Here is a 24,197-nt window from a genome sequence, read left to right on the forward strand (position 1 = left end):
ACAGAAACAATAGCCTCTTGCCATGGCTGTAAAAAGAAGACCGAGAAAGCCCAAGCCGCTTCAGCAAACAGGCTGTGAGGTAACTCCTCCCGTTTGTCTGCCAGGGAATCCTGCCGTTCCGAGGCCTGAGCGTCCAGGACATCCAGGGGTGTGTGCATTGTTTTCCGGACCTTCGCAGGCCACGCAAGGTCTGTGGACTGGGTGGCAGGTTAAACACGTGGGGACCACGCCTGGAGAAGAGGCCCCCTGGCACCCTCCTGGGTGAAGATTGGGACTCCGAAACGATGTTCTCTCCATGGACGGTCGGGGGAGGGGGGGAATTAACGGGTGCACAAACGTTTCCAGGCCAGCTAAGCAGGAAGGCCAGCAAGCACTTCTTGTCAGTAGGAGGTGCTGCTTCCTCAGTTTTGCTGGAAAGCCTTGGAATGTCAATGTTGGCGGGGGGGGGGTTCTTGCTGGCTCCAGGAGAAAGCAGTGGCTGGGACCACCCACCTTCTGAATCTTCACTCTGGTGGGAGACCAACCTTCCTGTCAACCAGTGGGGCCCGGGGGGGGGGGGGAATGGCATCCATCTTGGCAGTTCAGACAAGTCGGGGCAAATCACGGAGGTTGCTGGCTTTGCCTCTTCTCTACAGTAGCTCCTTTCCCGGACCCTCCCTCTCGCCTCTCTCCTCATCGGGAACTGTTGGCTGTTGGGCAGCTTCTCTCCCCATGTCCAGCAAGACTGCCTCCTCTCTGGGAACGCCACCGGTCTTCCCCATCGTCCTCCGGAAACGATTTTGAGCCCGAGGGTCTGACTCTCGTCTCTGCCAGGGTCTGAGCTTTCCCCAGGGCTAGAAGGCTCAAGGTTTATCCAACTGATCCAGCTGGCTGAGCATGGCTCCCAGACCCCACGCAGGTTAACCGAGTGCTGCCCCTGGCATTCCCCGGAGAACCCCTTTGTTCAGCCGCCGACCTGCTGCAGAAGGTTCCATGGCTGGGGTTTGCCTTAAGGCTGGCTGACTCGGCTGAGCTTCCCCCTCTCTTTGCCTGGCGGCTGCTCTGAATCCAAGCAACCTCCTCCTCCTCCCTTGAACTTCTTCTTTGAACTTCAACAAGTCCGTTCCTTTAGGACCCCTCTAACTACGGCCAGAAGCGAGGCTCCGCTAACTGTCCATGAAGCCAGAGAGGACCTTCTACCCCTTCCTGCCCGTCCTCTCACTCAAGGGAATCGTGGATGTGTTGCATCTCTGCCAACCCAAAGAGAGCCCACAAATAAGGCCTGTAAGAGGGTGAGGCTGGGGGGGGGGGGGGAAGAGGAGGGTCCTTGCACAAAACACAAGCAAAGAACGGGTTTCAGCTGCAAATACCGTTTATTGAGAAAGGCTCAAAGGAAAACAGCCCAGCCGCAGCTCCCTCAACAAAACCGTTGTCACACAGACACCGGCAGGGAGAGGTGCCCTATGCCGAGGAGTGGCTGGCCTATTCCCTGGGGTTCTGCAACCTCCTTGGTCTGGCCTGACTGACCATTGCACTTGGGAACACTGATGCGGCCAGCTTCCTGCAGAAACGCAAAGTAAAGCAAAGCATGCTGCTTATCTACCAGCCCGTAATCCTTAAAGACTCTCTGGGTGGTTTACAATTCAGTTATGCTGGCTGCACCTTGCCACCCCCCACCCCACCCCCAGCCAGCTGGGTACCTCCATTGACTGACTTCAGGAGGATGGAAGGCTGAGTGAACCTCAAGCTGGCTGCCTGGGGTTGCACGTGGGTCGTGAGCACAGTTTGGGCTGCAGGACCACAGTTTAGCCACTGCGCCCCGAGAGACTCTGGTCACCGCAAGGGCCGGCAACAAAAGAAAAAGCCCCATCCTCCCTCTGCTGCTCTGGACAGGAGACGTGGGAGTTTGATACAGGGAGTGGTTTTGCCCCCAAAAGTGAAACATTTCACTAGCTAAACCTACCAGAAAAGTCCAGGAAATCTGCCGGGGATAGCCCCACAGCCAGGGTCATCCCTCCTCACAGTAGCAAAGGCCCGTGGAGGCAGAGCGGGCGCTGGGGGATTGGCGCCGCCGCTCTGAGCTGAATCGAAGCGGGACGGGACGGTCCTTGGGGTCAGCTTAGCGCAGCGAGGAGATTCTCCAGCAGAGCCAATGGAGGTGGCGAGGCTGTGGCTGCCACCCAAGGGCTTTGGCTGTGATGGGAGACGGTCTCTGGCCAGCATCAGAGAGACACCATGGCCGAGGAAGCTTGGGCTGCAGAGCATCAGGACCAGCATCAGGACCGGAGGAGGTGCGCCAGATCTTGCGAACGGAGTGCCTTTGTCTGTCTTTAAGAAACATCCTGACGGCCATGGTCCGTTTAGAGCAGGTGGAAGCGGCCTTCAGGAAATGCCTCCTAAGGCCAGGAGAGAGAGCAGCCAGCCCCGTGTAGGGATGAGGGCACTGCCAGGGCTGGCTTGGTTGGCTTGGATCAAGCCCCCCCCCCCGCCCACGTGCGCCTCTGCTGTTTCTCGCTGTTCTCTGAAGGAATATGGCTCAGCCTCTTGGCTTGTGCAGCGACGCTTCCTTTGTGGTCCTGCCTGGGAAGGAGCGCCCAGAGAGAGACCCTCCCCTTGCCTTGGCCAACGGTGGCAGCTCTCCTCTCGGTCCTCCTCCGCTTGGCTCAGCTGCGCTGTGGGGCAGAACCCCTGGTCTGCAGAAGGGAAACAGAAAGCAAGTGAGCGGGGCGGCCCCTCAAAGGCTATCTGGCCTCGCAGGTCTCACCGGCTGCCTGGCTTTGGAACCAGCTCTAGGAGGATCTCCAACCGTCCAAAGCAGGCCAGGAGCAAGAGACAGGGTGCAGTTAAGCGCGCCAGGGAGACCGACTGGCCGGGAGAAGCCACCCTTTTCCCCTGGCGGCATACCTGGTGCCCGTCAGCAGCCGTTGGGGCTGCCGAGTCCTCTTGGGGGATCCCTCCGGGCCCGGGGGATCCCGGCTGCTCCCTCTGCCGTCTTGCCAGTTTGGAGAGCTCCAGGTGGATGGCCTAGAAGCAGCCCACCAAGAGCTGGGTTAATCACCCTTAATTAATCCTCCGAGCAAAGCAGGAGGCGTGGGCCAAAGGGACGAGGAAGCCTCTCTCCCACCGAGCCAAGGGAGGCGGCATGGCCTCCGCACCCCACTCCTGTCCAGGGGCCCCACCAGAAGCTGAGGGTTGGGGAGGGGAGCCCTGCAAGGGCCCCACCCCAGGCCAAACCCACCCTTTCCAGGGTGGCCCAGGATGCTCATTTCCCCCCCCCCCCATGGTTGTAGGAAGGCCTTACCTTTGTGGTGGGCTCCAGCTGGAGGGCTCTCTTCAGGACGGCCATGGCGGCCTCAGCCTCCCCACGCTCAGACAGCAACTGGGGGGCAAAGGGAACGGTTCTGAGGCAGGCGGCCTCTGTGGGGAGGGGGCCCTCCCCTCCCTCTCTGCCCCACTGGGTGGCTGCCACAGCCGCCTGCCCTCGCTTTCGGGGGGGGGTCTTCCCCCCTCCCACGCCCTCTGGGGCTCAGCATCGCACCTCTTCTCCTTCCCACAGGAGTGGGGTGCGAGTCCAGGCTGCGGGGAAAGGGCCCTACCTTGCCCTTCCTGTAGAGCGCCTTGACGTTGTCCGGATCCAACCGGGTCACCTCATTGCAGGAGGCCAGAGCCTCCTCCAGCCGCTGGAGCTTCAGCTGGGCCGCCGCGCAGTTGTTGAGACACTTGATCCGCAGCTCCCGCCCTTCCTCTTCCTCCTCGGGACTCAGCCGGCCCCCTGAAGGAGAGCCCATTCAGAACCCCCGGGGCCAGGGGGGGCAACGGACCCAGCGGTGGCCCCCAGCCTCGGGACCCGGCGGTCTCCGGCAGGGCCTTACCTGGCCCCGGCGAGGGCAGCACCTCCAGCGCCTGCTGGTAGGAACGCAGGGCCCACCGGTACTCCTCTCGCTCAAAGTGGAAGTTGCCCAGCGCCCGCTTCTGGTGGCCCCGGTGGAGGCGCTCCGCAGCCGGCAGGAGCCCCGGGTCAGGACTGTCCCGCACCTGCAGGAGGGTCACCTCGTACAGCAGCGCCGCCTCCTTGGGAACATCTGGCTCTCTGGGGAGGGAACAGGAGGCAGAAACCCATGAGGGCCTGCCTGCGACCACAGGATCAAAGCCAAGTGGGTCTGTGTGTGTTCCCCCCCCCGCCCCAAGATTGCGCCCCAGGCCCCCCCACACCCCCCAAGGGAGCCTCAGCCAGCCTTACCTGCCTTGGTGGCCGTAGGCAGAAGCCGGGCAAGCGAGGAAGAGGGCCACCTCACCCAGCTGCATGGAGAGCACGCCGAGGTCCAGGGCCTGCGGGGAGGGGGGGGGCGGAACAGAGAGCGTGGGGGCCAGGGCTTGACCCCCAAGCCGTCTCAAGGCACAGGGAAAGCCCCCCACCCGACCCCTGCCGGCCCTTCCCCCTCAAGAGGGGGCATGAGAGCAGAAGGGGAGAGACCACCAAGCCCCGCGCAGGGAGGAAGGACCCCACAGCAGGTGGGCAGTTGCCACTCCTCTAACCGGGAGCAGGAGCAACAAACTGCCCCCCCTCCACACACACACACTGCCCCCCCCCGGCCACCTGGGTCTCTCCTGGAGCTGACAGCCTGGCGCAGGCGATGCTTATGGGCCCCCCAGGAAGAAGGAGCCCAGAAGGGGCTGCCTCTGGTGAAGGCCTTTGGGGGGAGGATTGACATGGACCCAGGGGACCCGGGAGGATAAAGGCAAGCAGGGGGGGCCCTCGGCTCTCCATTCCAAAGGCCCCTGCCGCCCCACCCTCTCTGGCCAAGAGCCCAGGGGAGCATGGCCAGCCGGGGGCCTCGACCGACCTGGACCACCTCTCCTTGGCCCAGGACGAAGGTCCGCGAGGGGTCCCGCTCCACCAGGCTCAGGTCCTCCAGCGCTCCCAGCAGCTTCACCGTCACTTCCTGGCCCGGCTGGGGTCGGCGGCTCTCGCCCGGGGCCCCCCTCACCAGCCGCTTCCTCAGGCACTTGCCCTCTGGGGGACAAAAATGGGAAGGGGGGGCATCTCAGCCACGTCTTGCGAGGTCGGGGGGGGGCGGCCTTTTCCGGCAGAGGCCAGGAAGGCCAGCTGCTCCCCTGGCCTTTCTGAGGGCGGCCCTGCCCTCCGGCCCCTGCCATGGATGCTGCCCAGGGGTGGGGTGGGGGGTGGGGCTCCGCCTGCTCCTCCACCCCTTCTTTTTCGGAGCCCGACCTGCCTGGCCGAAAACGTTGTCCGAGGCGGAAGCGCTTTAGAGTGTGGCTTCCCTCCATTTGGCTTGCAGACCGTTCTGTTCCTATCCTGACAGGGATTGCGGATCACCCCAAGAGATCCTGTTCCTTCTTCGGGGACCCGGGGTTCCCACAGGGAGCCCCCTCCTCCCTTCTCTGGCCCTCAGGATACCAGAGAGGTCAGCCACAGCTCTACGGTGCCCAAGCAAAGCCCATCATCCATCCATGCCCTTCCTCTCGCAGTAGACGGGCTGAGCCAAAAAGGAACGGAGGGAAAAAAGGCGCACGTGGTCCAGACTTTGGGGGCAACCTGGAATAAGTCTCTTACGCCCTGCAAGGAGCTCCAGAAAGGCCCCGTGGCAACTATTTAAGGGTGCTGCGGGGGGGGCAGCCTCCCTTCCACTTGGACGGTGCGGAGTGAATGGGTCCCGTACCCTCCTTTTGCTGTGCCTTTTGGATGGGGGCCCACCAAGGAAGGGCTCAGCTGGGCTCCCAAGTCCCAGCACGTCTCCATGCCAAGCAGAAACTGCTGGGCACAGGAAAAGCTGCCTCCACGTTGCTGTGGCCTGGCTTGCTAGAACATTGCAGGAGAGCCCACCGTGGCGGCTGTGGCCCCCTCCCCTCCTCTGCCCCCCCTTTTCCCAGCTCTCTCACCTGCGAGGTCTTCCCAGCCATCTGCAGCAAAGAGTTCCTGAAAGCCGCCTGTCCCGGCCGGCCCCAGCAGGCGCTCCAGGCGCTGGTAGAAGGCCCTCTCCTCCTCCTGGGGCGGGGGCACCTCTATGACTGTGTGGGGCAGCAGGAACTGAACTCGCCGCCGGTGCCGCGAGGAGGGGCTGCCCCCGCCCTCCTCCTGGCCGCTCTCTCCTTCCCGCCCCTCTGGCTGGAGGGCACCCCTCGGCTCTTCCCTTTTCTCCGTCCCCTGCAGCATCTCCAGAAAGGCCAAGGTGGCTGCCAAGCGGGCCCCGGTCATCGGGCCCACTCGGGGCGCCGCGCTGGTCTCTGCCTGGGGCGGCCCGGCCAGGCTAGCAGCAAAGGATGTCAGCGAGCCAGCGGCCAACTGGCTGGCCAGCTACCCAGAGTGGGTGCTAATTCAATTATACTGCATTTACAGGGGGATTAGAGTAAGCCCTCTGTACGCTCTGGCTGCAACGCATGCTTTCTTCCAGGTGTAGGGGCAAGAGAGCCCCGTTGCCCTTGTTTCATCTTGCATCCTCTGAGCGGCCGATCTCCTTCTGCCCTTGCCTTCTTTTCCCCCCTTTGTCAAATCGATTGAGGACTCAACTCTGGGCCTCCGGCTGGCTCTGTTGGGGGGGGGGCGCCTGCATGCTCTCATGGGTGCAATGCGATGTCCTGACCCCCCCGTGGGGGCTGTAGCTCAGGGGAGCCCATCCTGGCCAGTGCTTCTGCCTGCAGAGGCGCTTGGTGGGAACAGGTTTTCCCAAGGGAGCCACCCGCCTGGAGGCCCAGCAGGAAGGGCCGGCCATCTTAGCCCTTTCAGACGCCTCCTTGGGTGGATTACAGCCTCATATAGATCCTCGGAGGTAATAGGCTTAGTGCCCCGTTGTCCTGGGTTGCCCTGGGTGGCTGCTGGAGGAAGCACCCAGATCAAGAGCCCCGCTCACGCAACCGGGACGTCCGGCCCCCGCAGCCCTGCGCGTCCATCGTCCACACTTGGGAGCAGCCAGCCCCAGCGTGCGGGTGGGGGGCTGATCTCCTCTCCTTCCGTGAGTGAGGGGCCAGGCCCGGAACAGGGTTGGAGCAGAGGGGCCAAGCCCGACGGTCTCCTCGCCGGGAGAGGTTCTGGGAAGCAAGCGGGTGGAAGGTCTCTCCGGGGCAGTTCCAGCAAGCGCCTCCTCGAGAAAGGGAACCAGACGGGCACCTGGCCCTCGCCCGCAGAGGGGCTGCCAGAGGGAGAGCCGCCTGGCCGTGGATGGCCTCCGAGCAAGCAGCCCGTGCAGGTCTGCAGAGGCGTTGCTGACCCGTCTCAGCAGGGAGAGGGACCCCCTACCCTGGACAGCTCCTGGGGTGGTGGCGACGGGGGGGGGGGGAGGAGAGCAGGCCCCTCCCATTGGCCTGTTCGTGAGCAGGTTCCACTTCTTTTGCTTGAAACTGACCGACTCAGCCCTGCAGCAGTTGCTCGTTTGGGGGGGGAGGGTTTGCCCTCCAGGTAGCCCTAAGTGGGAGAGACTGGTCTTGGGACAACGGCCAGATCGCATTTCGGGCGAGCTTTCAAGGGCGGCCCTTTGGTCTTCAGGGACGGTCGAGACGCACAGGCAAGGAAGCTCGAGAAGTCCTCAAGCTGGTCGGGCTGCTTGCTTGACCTGCCGAAGCAGCCCAGGGCGTCTGAGGTAAGGGCAGCCTCTGGACCTCGAGCGGGGGGGGGGGGGGGACAATCCAGCAACTCCCCTGCCCAGGGACCCAGGTGACCCAACCAAGCAGCTCTCCTCTGCCTGCCACAAACACGGCTCGATGCGAGCAGCAACCTCAAGGGCAGAACGGCAGTACAAGCATCAGGGGGAACAGCAAGCACACGGGGCCTCCATTTACTCTTCCCTGCTGGCTCCTTCTTCTATTGACTTTGGCGCAGAGAAACCTCGCCTCCAGGGGAGGGGGAACAAAAGGGGCCACTCTTCCTTGCTTTTTATGGAAGGGCACCTCACAGCCCTGGACTCCTCCACTCTTGCTTCCTCTTCCTCCGCCCCTTTGCTCAAATACCGGGCCACAGAGAGCCCAGCAAGAAGGGCTGCTAGGGATGAGCCTCCCTCCCTCCCTCCCTCCCGCTCTTGGCTGCCCCTTCAGGCTTTGGTGCCTCTTGACCCCAAGCACTTGGCCCACCTGGGCTCTTCTCCTTCTGGAAACTGGCCAAGGAGATAAACCTGTTGGCCTTTCTTGGGGTGCTCTCCCCCACCTAGGGAGGCAAACCCCTTTTTTAAGGGGAAGGGAGGAGGGGAGGAAGGCTTTGAGGGCAAGGCCCACCCCCTCCAAAAGATCTCTCTTCCTCATCGGCAGGAAGAGCAGAAGGGCCCAGGCACCTTCTGCAGCCACCACTCCTCCCCCTCTTCCTTCCAGGAGGAACTTGGTCATCATCCTTCTATGGAAAAAAAAATCTGTGAATCCTTCAAAGGACTGAAGCCAAAGTCTGCAGGCCTACTTCTCTTTTCAGGCCAGATGGCAGGAAAGGCATCACCTGCCCAAAACAGAGTTTCCGTCCATCGCCCCCATGAAGCTATCTCTGCATAAGGTGCTGCTCCCGGGGGCTACGGGGTGGCCCCGAAGGTGGCCAAGTCTGCCACCTTCCAGCCCGGACGCAGGTGGACGGGCTTGCTGGAGAGGCGGCCTGCTTGCTTGTTCAGCGGACCTCCAACTTCATAAGCCTCGTGAGCTCTCAGAAAACCTGACTGGGAGGCAGGCACTGGGGCTGCAAGACCAGAATCCTTTCGCTTCTTCATCTTAGCCGCAGCCAAAGCACAAAAAGAGAGCTCACCTTGGAGGTGTTCAAGGACAGAATCGAGGGCAAGGAGCACCCATCTGTGCCCTTGGCGAGCAGACCAAGTGGGAGAGGCAAGAACCTCTCCCACCCAACTAACTGCAATGTGGGCTGCAGGTGCCCTCACAGGGCCCTTCCTTCCTACAGCTAGTGCCCGATGATGATGCCCGAGTCATACGGTTCTATGTACAGCTTCAGTTGGCACACATGTCCTGCAAGACCAGTAATGGACAGCTTTCATCTCGTACAAGCAGAAGACTAGAGCAATGCGGTTGGACCAACCGCTGAAGAAATACACCCACCTCTTCTCCCACTCTGGTGTTTCCTGGTTAGCCCCCGACAATGCCTGCTTCCATCTAGTGGGAAATATTCCCTTCCCATGACTTGGGCCTGAAAAACACCCCTTTCCTCCCCCAGGCAGGGAACGCGACAGGTGGGCAGCTGTGGTAGAGAGTGCAGCCAGGCCACAACAGCCTCAGGAGGGTGGAACCTCCCCCACTTCCTGGGGGCAGGGCAGGAAGGAAGCAGCTGCCCACTGAAAGGCCACGTGTCTGTGCGTCCGTGCGTGACACAAATGCAGTTTGGGGCCTAGGGTCATTTATTGATTCACTCCTCAAAATGTACAAAAAATTAGAAAATAAGCCCTCCCCCACCCACAAACATTAACCAGTCCAGGGCCTCCGAGGCAAGTGCAGCTAAGAGACGAGGGGCCGGGGAATTAAAGCGGCGGGTGCAGTGGGACCCCCTTCTGCCCCACAGTGGCTTCGCTTTTCAACAGCGGACGCGGCCCCCACAGTTGGCCCTGGCGGCCCGCCCTCCGCAGCTGCTGGGCTCCTTTGCAGACAAGGCCGTTCCAAGCCCCCTCACAGATCTTCTTTGGGAGCAGCCTTCTTCTTCTTCTTGGGTTTCTCGTCCTCCTGCAGGATGGGCGGATACGTGGCCTCCCGCTTCAGGTAGCTGATGAAATCGCTGACCTCGCGACCCCCCTGCCAAAATAAATCCAAAACCCCTTGAGGGAGAGCAATGTCCTTTGGGAACGTTGCCGTTCCATGATACTGGCCTGGGAAACCATTTCCCACCCCCAATTTGAGCAGAAAAGATGCTTGTCATGTTGCTCTAGAAAACCCAATGCAAGTGAGCGAGACAACTTACCTCGTATTTCTTTGGACTATCTTTGCTGCCAGCAGGAGAAAAATATATTGTGGGGAACCTGTGAAGAAGAGCAGCAAAAGACTGCTTAGGCAGACCCTTTCCATGGGCATCCCAAATCCCTGCCAGGTGGGGTGAGGCTCAAAGAGGCCTGAAACTAGCAGCCGATCACACAGGCACTCCAGCCGATGACGACGCCAGTCCCACAAGCACATCTGAAGGCAGATGCCTCCCTATCGCCACACACACAGAAGTAACAGGCTGACAGGGTGCAGCCCCCCCCCCCGGCCAGAGCTGGCTCTTACCCACGGACTTCATAAGGTGAAGGCACATCGTTGGCTGTGGCATCCATCTTGGCTATAATGATGTTTGGGTCTTGGCTGAGCTGTGGAAGGGAAAGCCAGTCATCAGCTCTGAAAGCAGCAGCAGCCGCCGCCGCCACCACAGCCACAAAGGAGTCTTCCAGGCTTCCTGACGCTGCTCCATGCTCCGGGAGGCATCAGTGGCCTGGCCGGCCAGGACACATCAAGCAGCAAGAGCCACTCAGTCTTCCCCAGAGCATGCCAACGGCACTCTCCAGCCCTGGAGGCCTACCTTCTCCCCGAGTTCTTTGTATTTGGGCTCTAGGTTCTTGCAGTGGCCACACCACGGGGCATAGAACTCCACAAGGACATCCTTGCCTTCAGCGTTTACAATCTCATCAAAATTCTCAGCCACAACCACCTGAAGGAGAAGGAACACACAGGCTCAGAAAGCCAGAAGACTGGCTGCGGCAGGAACGAGACCCAGCCTCATTACTAGCTTGACGACACACAGTGTCGACTCTCACATCCCCCCTTCCCTAACGGCATGCTATTCCCCATTTCAAAGTGATTCTTAAAAACTGCTCATTCACAAACTAAGCACATTTAAACTTGATGTTGCCCAAGAGCCTTTGGGAGACATGAAAGGCTGGAAAGGAATTTTGTGGACTTTTTAAGATGGCAAACATGCCAGTCCCAGCCCCGACGTAATCCACGTGCAGAACGTGTCCGCCCCTCTCACCTTCACCGGCCCATCGTTGCTTTCCGGGATGGGCTCTGACTTTAAGTATCTTTTCAGGTTCCCATCAAAATAGTCTTGAAGAAACCTTTCCAAGGCTTTCCCATCACGGCTGCAAACAAAACCAGAGAACTCTTTCAAGCTTGTGTTTGTGCTTCCCCAAAGCCATGGAGGTGGGGGGGCAATACAAGTCCCTTCCCACCAGCTGCACTGGGTCTTTCCCCCTTCTTGGCAAACTGAAACGATTCAGTGTGATGAGGCATCACCCTTCCATCAGATCACACCACAAAAGGTTTGATCATTATGTCTCCCCAACGAGGTACTTTTCTTCCCACCCTGCAAGGACATGGGGGATGTGAGGGGCAAGACCACACTAAGGAAAGAAGCCGCTGCTAAGAGAAACGCGGGGCGAAGGGCTCCACTTACGAGAACTCCTCTTGCATGACGTATTTCTCTCCTTTGGCTGTCCTGATAGCAACGACCGGAACATCACCAGTGGAGCTGTCAAGTCCAAACTCGGAAAGTTCGTGGCCAAAGGTCTTTCGACTGGCGACAGCAAAATTGAGCTTGTGTCCTGCATCCAGGAAGCCCTTGGCTACCTTCATCACTCTACAGTAACACAGAGACAGTATTCCACTTAAGTGAGAGGGTTTTCAAATGATTTCCACTGCAAAACAGTCACAAAAGCACTGCAGCCAAGCAAAATATTTTCTTCAGTAATTTCCTGTGATTAAAATAGTGCCACGTAAGATTTGAAGCTGAACTAAACAGTGCAACTGATCACACACAATGTGTACAATGAAAACATACCCCAACAAAAGTTAAATTGGACAGAACATGAGGTATTCCATGTAGTTTGCTTGGTGTACTAACTTTAACATGTCAACCAGATTTCAGGGCTAAGTAAATCACATAAAGGACCGCCACATCATTACAAAAATTTAAAAAAGAGTTCTGAAATAAACATAGTCACTAAACACTTTTTAACTTGTATGAATGCAACACTTAGGCATAGTTTATTTTTTTTAACCAGCAGTTTCGCTTTTAAATATTCATGGAATTCCTCTGAAGAACCTACATCACTGTTGTGGCCCAAACAGTAGGTTTACCATGAACTTCTCTTTAAAACTACAAACAAAATTGAGTTCTAACATTTGCGCTGGAAGGCTATCTGATTAAACTGTTTTCCAGAAAACTCAACAACTTCCAATTTATTGGTTTTGTTGCTGCTGGTTTTTTGTTTTGGGGCATCTGGGGTGGGGGGAAGTAACTCAACTTCAACCCTAAAGTGCTTCTGTTCCCCAGGGATGGGTAAGGAAAGGGGCTTACCTGTTCCGCCAGTAGTTGGAGCCCTTAGGATTCTTCTCATAATCCACGTCATAATAAGCCACCAGCAGGTCCTTCCCTTGGATCAACTCTTTGTTGTCTTCTGTCATGTGCGGGCAGATGCCAAAGCTAGAAGGTAAAGAACATCCATGCACATCCCGGTCTGGTTAGCAGGCAGCTCCCAAGGCAGCCAGAGAGGCACCACATCTGTGGAGGGGCTGCAGCACTCACATGTTCTCCTGAAGAAACTTCTTGATCTTGCCGGTAGTAATTTTGTCCTCTGGATATCGCACAAGGTCATCCTCAAACTTGTTCGATAAGTGCTGCGGTCGGAACAGGATGAAGCCCCTGTGAAAAGTTAGTCACGGTGAACTCCTGCTCCCATTCTCAGGAATATAAGTCCAATAAATAGAAACTGAGTACCAGCGGGCAGGGGAATAAAGCCTACCTTTCCCAAGAGGCCCCCAACTTTGGCTGCAGGCTCTCCCAAAGCAGGCTTTCTGCTCATAAAGCCAGCAAGTGCCTGAGCCAGTTAGGCAAACCCCCAAAGGGAAAACTAATTGACAGTCAGCAACCACCTCAAGCTCTGACATGCCTGTTCCCTACAAGCAGCAAGATAAACAAGCAGGAATCAGTTCCAAAGGGGCTGGGAGTCTGCCGAGGGTTTTGCCATGACTGAGCGGGAGGTAGTAGGGCCTGCTGGCCTGCAAGGCGAGTTGCCCAATGCAAAGCCTGGCTACACCGAGAGCCACGTCATGCAACAGACCCGGTGCTCTTTAAGCTCAGCCCAACATCACCGTAACAGCCCAAGCACAGTCTTTTTGCCTTGAACGGATAGCTCTCTTTCCGAGAATGCTCAGAAGTAACATACTGCAAAATCACTTGAGAGCAAGCTTTGAAGTAAGAGTATTGACTTCCATACATTCCTATTAACGTCGTTTTAAGGAAGGAATCAGGAGAAAAAGAACAATGCTTGGAACACTTACTCGCCATCGGGCTCGTATTTCTTCACGAGCTCTTCGTCGTTGGTATGCCCGAAGCGATAATGGTCCCGCAAATTGCTGGCTGCTTTCATGTACTCTGAGTGGGCATCGCCAAACAACTCCTTGAAAAAGCCTGCAGAACATCATAAGCGGCAAATGGCTCTATGAGAGGATCAGCTGACCGAGCTCGGCTTTTCCCCAGTTCTGCTCTAGTCAGAGCACCTCCTTGTCAACACAGCCGGCGGCCGTGGTCTTCATCTGAAGGTCACAGCAACCCACGCCAGGCTCACAGGCTGCAGCTTCTCAGGTGAAAAGAAGAGGGCGCTGACCTCCTCAGAGCTGTCGGGGGGGGGGGACTCCACCCACTGGTGGCTGTAGGGCCTAACTGGAAGAAGTCCCAAGAGGCTCCCTGGCCGAAGCCCAAAGAGACCGCCTCCCGCAACTACTTACCCACCACAGCAGCATCCTTTTCGCTGATGAATTTCTCAAAACTTTCAGAACGGAGAGCAACTGAGGCTGGGCCAGCTTGTTTCTTGAGATGGCTCACAATTCCATCTAGGGAGACAAATCACACACAACTGAGGGGCAGGCCTTTTCCAGGCTCCAATGCCGCTTTCCTCACATCAAACAGACACAGCCTCTCCTTGTGAAGTGCTTTTTACAACACAAAAAACAAGCACCAGATGGACTGACTCAAAGAACCAGTCAGTGGCTTTAGATTGTAAAACTCGTGGAGGACTATTAGCAAAACAATCTCTGAAAAGGTTGTTGTGGGTTTTTCGGGCTCTTTGGCAGTGTTCTGAAGATTGTTCTTCCCAATGTTTTGCCAGTCTCTGTGGCCGGCATCTTCAGAGGACAGCACTCTGTGCTCTGGTGCTGTCTTCTGAAGATGCCAGCCACAGAGACTGGGGAAACGTTAGGAAGAACAACCTTCAGAACACGGCCAAACATCCCGAAAAACCCACAACAACCATTAGATCCCAGCCATGAAAGCCTTCACAAATACAAATCTCTGAAAAACCATTAACTTCCAGGGCCCTCTTAAGTTGAGAACAACCTGACAGCACCTAACATTACACCCAACAGAACGTCAGGCCATGCTCCTCCCAAGACTTGAGAGCTTGCCGTCACCAATGTTTTCTCTGCTTCCCAAGCTCACCCACCAAGCCAACACACCACGACCAACGGGGCAGCCCAGCAGTCAATCACAGACCCTTACCGGCTGTTCTGGGTCCATCATAGGTGCCGGATTCTTCCCCATTCCTGAAGATCTTAAGGGTTGGATAACCACTAACTCCATATTTGTTGCAAGTATTTGAGTTTGCTGTACAATCCACCTAAAAAAACACACACACAACAGACCTTTTTTTTTTGGTAAATGAATACCTAAAAATCTCATTGTTCCATATAGCCCCACTTCAACCAATGGGAACTGGGAATATCTGCAGGCAACTTTGGCCTTTCCTGCCCTTCCTCCCCCAAACAGGAAGAGCCCTCCATCTACAGCAGCATCTATGCCTAAGTACAACATGAATAGTCTACCAACCGCTAAGACATAGCAGTGTTTTAAAGGAGAACAGCATCTGCACAGGGGCACAATAAGTGACTGACCTTCACCAGGGGAACGATTCCCTTCAGCCGTGTAGCCGCGGACTCGTACTCTGGCGCAAGGCGCTTGCAGTGCCCACACCTGCAAGGCAAATCATTTTCCAGGGTGGTCACAGGCCTCCCTCCCGCCCGCCCGCCCGGGCCAGGCCCCGACCTCAGCATCTCCCAGGGTCACCACCGGCTGTGCTTCTCAGGGTTCCAACATCACCCGGGTTACCCAAGGTTGGGAACCACAGATCTGGAGGGAGGGAGGTATCCCTGGAAGGGGGATCTGACCAGGTGCTACGCTGGGGTTGCCCCCTGCTCTAGACAGGCCCAGGGCAAAAAGGAAGCTTCCCTCCGGGCAGCCCCTGCCTTGGCGGCACGCAGGCCAACTGGGAAAGACGGGGGGGGGGCGGCGACGGGGGGGCGATCTGTTTCCGCCCAGCGGCAGGTTGAGAAAAGGAGCGCAGCCGCACAGCACAGGCGGCCTTTCGGCGAGGCTGGAGACCGAGCCGGGGGTCGCTGCCTCGCAGGCCTGGCCGGAAAGCCCGCCGGACGGGCCCGGACTGAGGATCCCGGGAGCCGCCTTTAAGAGGACGAGCAGGCGCCTCTCCCTCCTCGGCTGCGGGCTTTCCAGCCCCCTTTGAGAGCGAGAAGGGACGGGGCCGCGGCGGCCGAGCGGGGCGGAGACCCTTTCGCTGGGAAAACCCCGGGGCTTCTTCGAGGCCGCCGCCGCCGCCGTGGACCCCGCCACTCCCAGGCGGCAGCGGTGGGCGGTTCCTCGCGGGGCGGAGCCCCCTGCCGCCCTCGCCCCCCCCCCGGGGCTTGCTGCCCCGAGCCCGGCTCTCCCCGCCCGGCAGGCCTCCTCTTGGCCCGGAGGCGGAGGCGGCCCGCTTAGGCCGGAGGAACGGAAGGGCCTCTTTTCTTTCCTCCCCTCCCCTCCCCCGCCCGGGGCCCGGTTCCTTCCTTCCCTCCCTCCCTCGGCTTCTCTCCGCCGCCGCCGCCGCCGCGTCCCCTCCCCTTCCCCTCTTCCCCTCCCGGAGACCCACCAGGGCGCGTAGAACTCGACCAGGGCGAGGCCGCGGTCGGCCAGGCCGCTGTCGAAGTCGTCGTCGCCGAGCTCGATCACGTCGGAGGCGCGGCCCGGCCGGGGCACGAGAGCGAGGAGCAGGGCGAGCAGCAGCGCCTCCATGGGCCCCATGGGCGAGGAGAGCGAAACCAGCGGGGCGGCGAAGGCAACGGAGGAGGACGAGGAGGAGGACGAGGCGGCGGCGGCGGCGGCGGCTCCTTTCGCTTTCTTGGGCACTCGCCGCAGCGGGAAGCTAAAGAGGAGCCGGAAGTCCCGCCCCCGCCGGGAGACAGGCCGGATCTGCAGTGTGGCAGCCGGCCATTGGCCGGCGCCCAGAGGACACGGACCAATGGGGCGCCGCCGTCGGTCAGCGAGCGAGGGTGAACGGCTGCCGTGTCGTCGCCATGGCGACCCCTCTCGGGGAGGCCCCTCTTCGCCCGCGGGCCGCTCCCCCGACCGGAGGCCGGCCGTGGGGCGGCGAGACGACGTGTCGCCTCCTGAGGGGCTCCGCTTCCCGCGGGACAGGGCGGCCTCGGTCTCTCCGGCCAACCCGGCGGCCTCCCTGGGCCCATAAGCGGCGGCGAACCCGACGGCCTGGCCGGGGAAGGGCTCAGCCCGGCCCCGAAGCGGGTCCCCGACGCTGCCGACGCCGACGCCGCCGGAGAGCCGAGCCAGCTGCAGGCTGCCTTTCCGCGGTGCCTCCTCCTGCCTTGGGCCCTCTTTTAAGGAGAAAGGCAGGGCAAACATCTTTTAAGCAAATAAAGGAGATTAGAAACTCTGCGTTCATTTTCTGTCTGTATGAAATGCGTGCAAATCTCACTTGGGAAGGAAGGAAGTCCTACACAATCCCTGGAAAACTGAGCTCATTTGTACCTTTCCTTTCAGGGGGAGAAGAGGAATGCTCCATGCTGTGACTCGTTTCTTTCTGGCTCACCCTCTCTCTTCACCGTCCCTTCCAGGCCTTTTCCCCTTGTCGTGCCTGTTTTCTGCCTATAGATTCAGCATTTAAAAGAAGCACCCAGAGGTGCCTGGTTCTGCCACTTCCATTTGCACTTACTAATTTGGTGTTGGTCGGGACTCGGCCTTGTTGGCAGTCCTCCTGGGAAGGAGCCAAGCCACCCTGAAAGAAATGTTTCCCATTCGTGGACAGTCATTACAGGATGAGGCTTTGTGGCTTCAGGTGCTCTCAGACAAGAAATTGTACCTTTTAGAGCATCTGTGTACCTTGTATTACAACTGACTGGGGGGGGGGCACAAATGGCACCATCCCACACACACACCCTGCTTAAAGTGGTGAGCCCCCACCCAAAAGGAGAGAGGCAAATGCAATCCCTTCCAAAAGAGGGGAGGGGGTCAGTGGACAGGATGGGGAGGGTACTGTTGTTTGTTTTCCTAACCAGGAAATTTCCTTCTCAGGTTTGGTGCCCTGAGGCAAAGACCCAGCTCGCTGCACTGCGCTAGTCAAGAGACCTGCAACTTTCTCTTGGTAGCAAAGCAACTTGTGTAAGAAGCAGCAGGGACAAAACATACATCTCAGGATATCTGAGCAGCTGCTCTGTGTGACAAAAGAAGGCAAGGAGAGCTTCCTAGATCTGCTCCCATTTACAAGGTCAGGGAACAAGAGGTGGGGCTTCCAGTGTCAGCCTAGCCGCCAATCAGCAGTTCCTACCAGCAGAGGACACTGGAGTCCCAACCAGCGCTGGGTGTCTCTTCCAACAGCCATCTTCACATACCCCTCCAGTTCCCACCCCTGCACACTCAGCTGACTGCAGGGTTGGGAACCTGGGGGAGAGGGAAGATTCAAGTTTCTTATCACCTGGCTAAAGTACAAAAATGCACAGCGCTTCCATTTGCCCGTCTAAGGTGATGGAGCGGGAAAGCAAGAGCCAGAAACAACTTTGTTCCAAACAATCCTATAGAAATGAGATTTTTAATAAAAACAAAGAAAGGCATAGTCATCAGGACCCACTTCCCAGAGTGGAGGAGGATGGCTCTGTCCCTTCAGTCTCAAGATGCTGCAACCTGGGAAACTGTCCAGGTGGAAACCCCGCCCCAGCAGGTTATTCCAAGTCCTCGGCCGCCTTAGCCCAGGAAGCGCAGCGCAGCCATCCCCGAGAAGCCCAAAAGCACAGCCAAGACCTTGGGCAAGCGGCTGGCAGGAGTGTGCAGCTCCTGGGGCAGGATTTCCAGGAAGGTGATGTACATGAAGGTCCCAGCGGCTATTCCTTCCAGCACACTCCGGGCCGCGCTGCTGCCCGCCTCGGGGCTGTGTGTCATCACCATGCCCACACTCATGCCCAGCGGGCACATGAGCGCAAAGGTGACGAGGCAGGCGGCCACCCACCGGAAGAGGAGGCGGCTCTGAAGCAGCAGCAGGGCCAGGCTGAGGGCTATCACGGTCTTGTGAAGCAGGATGGCCACCGCCAGCTGCAGCACCTTGGCCTCCGTGTCCTGCAGGCCGATGGCCAGGCCCTCAAACACGGAATGCAACGAGAGGGAGACGGTCAACACCAGGGAGCGGAAGGGCGAAGGAGCTTCCGTGTCCAGATCGCACTGAGAGGTGTTGGCTTCTGGGTGGCTCGCACGGGGCAAGAGTGGGAAGGAGGCCTCGTCCCCGTGTTGCTCGGTGCAGTCCAAGATCACGTGCTCCATGACCAGAACCAGGAGGAAGCCAAGGGCCAGGATGAGTTCAGGCATGGGGAAGTCGGACTGGAAGGAAGGCAGAGAAGGGGAAGAGAGTGGCAGCTGCTCCCCCGCCCCACTCCCCTCCTTTGGCCGAGCCCCAGCAGTTGCAGCTACTGTGTTCCAGGAGAAAACCCAACTGAGTTGTGGGAGGCAGCAGGACCCACCCACAGGCCCCGGTTCCCTCTGCCCCTTGTTTCCTGGGCAAAAGGGGTGAAGGCTTCCGGAGGGAAACTGTAGGGGCTTCCATATGGCCTCACCCTGATCGCCTTTCAGGAAGCTCCTCCTGACCCCATTTAGGTTGCAAGGGAGAGATGGTTTAGCTAAAATGGGGAAGCAGGGATAGCAGCTGGGGGGGGGCAGGTCTTCGTTCAGGGCCCCCCCTTCCTTTCCTTCGTTTGCACACAGGATCCCGGCAGGGAGCAGCGGCAAAAGCCCAGCCCAGCTTGTTCCCTTAGGAGGAGGAGGGCCCAGGCTGGCCGACCTCGGCCGCCGCCGCCGCCGCCCCTGCCCCCTCCTCTAGGGTCAGAGGGGTCCCAACCCGCCCCCGCCCCCGCGCAGCCCGGGCGCTCCGGCTCAGGCTTCTCCCCTTCCCAACAGCTCAGCCAGCCGCAACCTTCGCCGGCCTGCCCCGCGTTACGTCCCGCGGGAAGCCGGCCCCGAGACTCGGGTCTGCCCCACTGGGGAAACGGTGAGCTTTCCCCCCCCGCCCCCGCCCCGCCTGGGCAGGTCGGTGGTCCGGCCTGCCTCCGCCTGTCTCCCGGGGCCGCCCGCCCGCCCGCCCACCGACCCGGGGCCGTTGCCCCCTGGAACGTCCTTCCTTCCTCCTTTCTTTCCCTCCCTCCCTCCCTCCCTCCCTCCGGGGCCAACCGCCCGTCCGCTCGGTACCAAAAGGCTCCGCCGGCTCATCTCGTCGCGCAGGTCGGCCAGCGAGTCGGGTATCACGTCCAGCAGGCAGGCGCCCAGGAAGACCCCGCCGGCCGCGCAGGTCACGATGCTCTGGCCGCTCTCGGAGAGGCCTGCCGGGGGAGGGGAGGGGAGGGAAGGAGGAAGGGGTCAGGGTTCGGCCCGACAGCCCCGCGGCTCCGGCCCCCCTGGCCCGCCCGCTCCCTCTCACCCACCCACCTGTCCGGAGGGAGCCGCGGAGGCGGAGGATCGTGGCCGGGAGGAGGCCGCCCAGGAGGGGCAGCAGCGCCAGCGCCACCAGGCAGCCCAGCTTCACCCCCAGCAGCGACCCCATGGCGGAGGCGGAGGCGGGGAGGGGTCGGGGCAGGCGGGGGGGGGTCCAGTCTTCCTCGTCGTCGTCCGCCGCCCCCGCCCCACCCGCGCCGGGTATTTAAACCTTCGCTCCACGTGACGGGCCCCGCCCCTGCCAGTCTCCGATTGGGCGGCTGCGGGGGGGGAGGGGCTCCCGGGCGGCGGAGAGGAGGCGGTGCCCCCGGAGGCTCCTCCCGCTCGGCAGCGGCGAGGGCGGCGGCGCAGGGCGAGGGCGAGGGCGAGGGCGAGGGCGAGCGCCCCGGCTGGGGTTCAAGCCCGTGGACGCAGCTTTCCTGCAGGCCTGCCTGTGAAGGAAGGCGAAGGGGGATCGGGGCCCCCTGGGCGGTGCAAGACCAGCCGGCGGCGGCTCACGGGAGGCCGGGACTTTCCAAGTCGCCTTGGGAGGGGGATTCCCCAGGGGAAAAGTGAGGTGCTGGGGATGAGGTGACTCTGAATCAGAATCAGCCCTGTATGTGTGTGTGTGTGCGCGCGGGGGCGGGGGGGGGCGCGCGTGGGGGGGTGGCCGGTGGGGATGAGGCCCGGTGCGACCTTTTCCTTCCTCTTTTTCCGGAGGCAGCACAGCTGAGCGCTTGTCGCCGCCAGGGATCCGGCAGAAAGGAGGCACACCGGGGGGGGGGGCTGCCAGATGTGTTGGGGAAGGGGGAGGGCTCTCTGGAAGAGGTGGACCGACAGTCCTCCCGGAGGAAGGGGTAGAAGGCTTGGCTTCCCCCTCCCGGAGCATGCGAGCCCTGGTCTGTTTCGCGGTTCTCTGGGTGATAAAAATGACCTACTGTATATCCCATGTGGTGCATGATATGGGGTATGAGGAGAAGAAGGTGGCACACCGTTCTCAGGAAAGCACAGGCATCGTCCGTGGCCCGGTCTCAGCCTCCCCGTTTCTTGGCCTTTCTTTTATCACAGAAAGTCTGAGGAGGAAGGAGAGAGAGCAGAGCAAGTCCGTGGGGTGCATTTGAAGTCTTTCCCCCTTATCGGCTGCCCTTTAGCCTTAATTAATTGTTTTCTAAAATGAGATTTCCTCAGGGCATACCATCAGCTCTTTAATGAGGACCTTATACAGAACAGTACTAGAAATGACTGAGGTAGCCAGTCAACCCGGCTAGGAACAAGGATATGACCAATGCTCCCTGTAGGATCCGTATTCTGCGCACGCACGCACACACACACAAATACACACAAACACATCGTGGTAAAGCTGTGTTGGTTTGCACCCGCTCTGTGCCATTCAGCTGAAAGCTTGGAAATGTTCCTTTTTGCATAAAGCCCAGAAACATTGCTAATCCAAATTATGGTTCAGGTGTTCAAAAGCTAGAATCCTGCAAAGCGCACTGAGGCTAATTTGCTAACAATTTACCCCAGTTTAGATGCTGTAAATCCTGCAATGTTGTTTGAGATTTCTTTGGCTTATAAATGGTGGTTGAGAAAAGACCAGCTCCGGGAAGGGGCTCTCTGTTTCTTCTGCCCACGTTTACTCTGTTTTTGTTTTTTTTGTTTTTTTTACAGGGCCTCAGCCAGCCCGCTGCCCACCCAAGGGCACCAAAGTTCCTCAAAGGCTTCTTTCCGTGTCTGTCAATAGAGCAGCCCACCCTGCGTGGAGCTTGTCTGCACTGCAGTGGCCTTGAGTCAAATAGCCCCGAGGCTCCATAAAAGTCCCCGCTGCTGCTTCAGTTCTTCGCCATCCTGGCGGCTCCTTGCGTCATCCCTGCCTTCCGAGGGTGCCTCGCCCTGGCCTGAGATAAGGTTGCCCTTTGCTCAGGCATTGCCTTTCTTCCCTGGGTGGCCTTGTGGTTTCAATGGAGCCAGGATATTGTCCCCCTGACCTTCTCTGTAATCCTGCCCAGGCCCCCTGGAAGCCCCCCTCCTGCTCTCAGCTGTGCCGCCCCCCACCCCGCCATCACTCTCTGTGGAGAGACCAGCCGGTTCCCTCCATCCTCCCAGCCCTGTCCATCTCACTGTAAGTCCTGCTGGCATTTCATCAAGTAGCTGCCTGTTGTGGCCCAGGGTGGGGACATCAGCCTTCCATTGCTCTGCAAGGAAGGCCCCCTCTGGGGGGAGCTCTGCCAGGCACCTTCTGGACACCCCCCCCCCTTTTGCCTGCCATTCTTGACTTAAGGTGTGAACTTGTTCGAAAGGTGCTTTCCCGGTGCACCTTCCCCACGGGCATGATGTGCCGAGAGCAAAGAGAAGAACCAGCGGCTTTTGTGGAGCTCGTGCACACAGCCCTTCTTCCCCCCCAACACACACACACACACACACACACACACACACACACACACACACACACACACACACACCCCTGTCTCCAGCTGGCAGGGGTTGCTTCCATTGGATGGGCTCACCTGTTTTGGTCCCTGTGAGGAGCAGACCGAGTAATGAAGGAGTGTGCCATTTGGGGCACGGGGGTTCAGGGTGGGTCGAGGTGGAGCATTTTGGAGGAGGGCCTCCCCTGCAGAGGCAGAACTTGTACGAGAGCCGTGGTTCTCCAGGGCTTCTGGCAGCTCTTTTTCCCAGCCCCTCCTGGACATCTCAGGGGCTCCCTGGTGGCCTCCTGCCTGAAGACCCACCAGCCCTCATCCTGCTTAGCTTCTGGAGTCAGAGGGCATCAGATGAGCCATCAGATGGGATGGTGGAGTACCCACAGTGGTGCCCAGCATGACATGGAATGGACAGCGAGGGAACGGGCAGATCACAGGCATGCCCACAACCCGTGTGCTGGCATTGGCTTGGTCTGAGTGCCAGGCTGTGAAGGCAGGCATTGGTGCAAGATCGCCTGAGGCTATGACGTTGCCCTCCTGCAATGATGTCTCCAAGAGGACCGAGGAGGTAGATGTGGGGGGCCCTGTGCCCGGTTCTCAAGGGTCGTTCCTGGCAAGCTCTTGTCTCTCCTAGGTAGCTTCTCGTGCCAATGGCCACCGCGCACATGCTGCACATGTGGAAGTGGGGTGGTCCTTTTCCCTTTCGGTTCCAAAGGGGGAGGAATCCCAGCCCTGCCACCCACAGCCTCCCATCTTCCTCCATTTCAGCCGAGAGCCTGAGGGGAGGCAGCCATCTCTGTGGAAGTCCTGCACTGGCTGGGCCCCTTGGTGGGCTTCTTGGAGCCTGAGGGGGGGGCTGGCCTCCACCCCACAAGTCTGCTGCAGCACATGGGTGGCCCGCGTGAAGCCTGCCTGCAGGAGGAGGAGGAGGGGGGGAGATGTGCTTGGCCAGCAGCTGATAGCAGACAGTGTGCTGGGGCAAGTGATTGGGGGTGGGGGGAAGAGGCATACGTAAGAACTGTCTGGCCCAGAGGAGGGAATGCTCCAGGACTGAAGAAGGGGTAACTGCTTGCCACCCTGGGAGTTTTCCCCTCCTTGCCTCATCTGCATATCAGTGTCGTTTGTTCTTTGATTGGCCTTTGGGGGCCAATCTGTCAAGCTGTCTTGAGAAGCAAAATTGGCCATTTCACAAAGGCCGTCCTGAATCATGTCTCTGGAATGCTCATGTTCTTAGGTCACAGCAAAGGGGGACCCAAGGAAGAATTTCTCCCTGGAGGTCCGGAGGGTCCTTGTGGTGGACAAGAAGGCCAGGCCATGGCACCGGCCTCTTCTCAACAAGGGGCCTGGCTCTGGTGTTCTCCCACCCAAACCCTCTTGCTGATGCAGTAACCCTGCCTGCTGGAGCACTAGGGAGGGCTCGGTGGATCCCCGGGGTGACAAAATCCTGGGGAAGGGCCGTCTTAAGGCTGAGAGGGAGGAGGCGGAGGGTGTGCGTGTCTGCATCTGTACCTGTAGGCATGTGTCTCCCCTCCCCTCCCTGGTTCGCGCTCAGGTTATGTTAGTAGGGGAGGGTGCCACGTTGGGCCCAAGGTCCACCGCCTCCTCTGTTGTATGTCCAGCAAATCCCCTGCCCTAGAGATAAGGAAAGGTGTGTTTGGGGTGGGGTCGACAAGTTGTTGTTTTTCTCCCTAGTAAAGGCAGAGGCTTCTCACCCCCACCCATCTTTTTTTTTCCTGCCCATGGTGGGGGCCCGTCAGGAATTCTATAGAGAGAAAGTTGCTTAGGGGCCATGATGGGCCCAGGGCACAGGAGGGGCTGGAAAGGATGGGAGGATGCTGCTCTCTTCCTGCCCCACCAAGTTCCTGTTGCTCTGGCCTCCTCCTCCCCCCCCCCCCGGGGGTGCTGAGCAAGGATGTTGTGGAGCAGCTCCTGCAGAGCCAGAGGACCCAGGAGGAGAGGGAGTTTGGGCAGCTGTGGGTTTCCCACCTCCTTGGGGACCAGCAGGAAGAGGAGGAGGAGGAGGAGGAGGAGGAGGAGGAGGAGGAGGAGGAGGAGGCCACCACCAGGGAGGCAGCAGATCCAGAAAGGTCCTGGCGAAGAGGGGGAGGGACCTT

General features: G+C 59.4%; 3 protein-coding genes across 3 annotated transcripts; all 3 read right to left on the minus strand.

The window, feature by feature from the left end:
- Positions 1-1,333: 1,333 nt before the first annotated feature.
- On the minus strand, positions 1,334-6,781 carry LOC110077300 (peptidyl-prolyl cis-trans isomerase FKBP8). Its single transcript, XM_072981545.2, has 8 exons — positions 5,881-6,781; positions 4,824-4,993; positions 4,220-4,308; positions 3,852-4,069; positions 3,576-3,751; positions 3,281-3,358; positions 2,884-3,003; positions 1,334-2,672 (listed from the first exon to the last, which is right to left on the minus strand). The coding sequence occupies exons 1-8, from the start codon at positions 6,194-6,196 to the stop codon at positions 2,643-2,645; spliced, it is 1,197 nt and encodes a 398-aa protein (XP_072837646.1). The 5' UTR covers positions 6,197-6,781; the 3' UTR covers positions 1,334-2,642.
- A 2,512-nt stretch (positions 6,782-9,293) lies between these two features.
- On the minus strand, positions 9,294-16,835 carry PDIA3 (protein disulfide isomerase family A member 3). Its single transcript, XM_020790109.3, has 13 exons — positions 15,852-16,835; positions 14,824-14,902; positions 14,432-14,549; positions 13,663-13,767; positions 13,216-13,345; positions 12,461-12,577; positions 12,233-12,358; positions 11,330-11,512; positions 10,907-11,015; positions 10,457-10,585; positions 10,168-10,247; positions 9,866-9,923; positions 9,294-9,699 (listed from the first exon to the last, which is right to left on the minus strand). Exons 1-13 carry the CDS (start codon positions 16,616-16,618, stop codon positions 9,577-9,579), a joined length of 2,124 nt encoding a protein of 707 aa, XP_020645768.3. The 5' UTR covers positions 16,619-16,835; the 3' UTR covers positions 9,294-9,576.
- A 933-nt stretch (positions 16,836-17,768) lies between these two features.
- LOC110077302 (zinc transporter ZIP1) lies at positions 17,769-19,909 on the minus strand. Its single transcript, XM_072981544.2, has 3 exons — positions 19,679-19,909; positions 19,442-19,572; positions 17,769-18,580 (listed from the first exon to the last, which is right to left on the minus strand). The coding sequence occupies exons 1-3, from the start codon at positions 19,791-19,793 to the stop codon at positions 17,954-17,956; spliced, it is 873 nt and encodes a 290-aa protein (XP_072837645.2). The 5' UTR covers positions 19,794-19,909; the 3' UTR covers positions 17,769-17,953.
- Positions 19,910-24,197: the final 4,288 nt, after the last annotated feature.

Source organism: Pogona vitticeps, chromosome 12, assembly GCF_051106095.1.
Source record: "Pogona vitticeps strain Pit_001003342236 chromosome 12, PviZW2.1, whole genome shotgun sequence".
Classification (NCBI taxonomy): domain Eukaryota; kingdom Metazoa; phylum Chordata; class Lepidosauria; order Squamata; family Agamidae; genus Pogona; species Pogona vitticeps.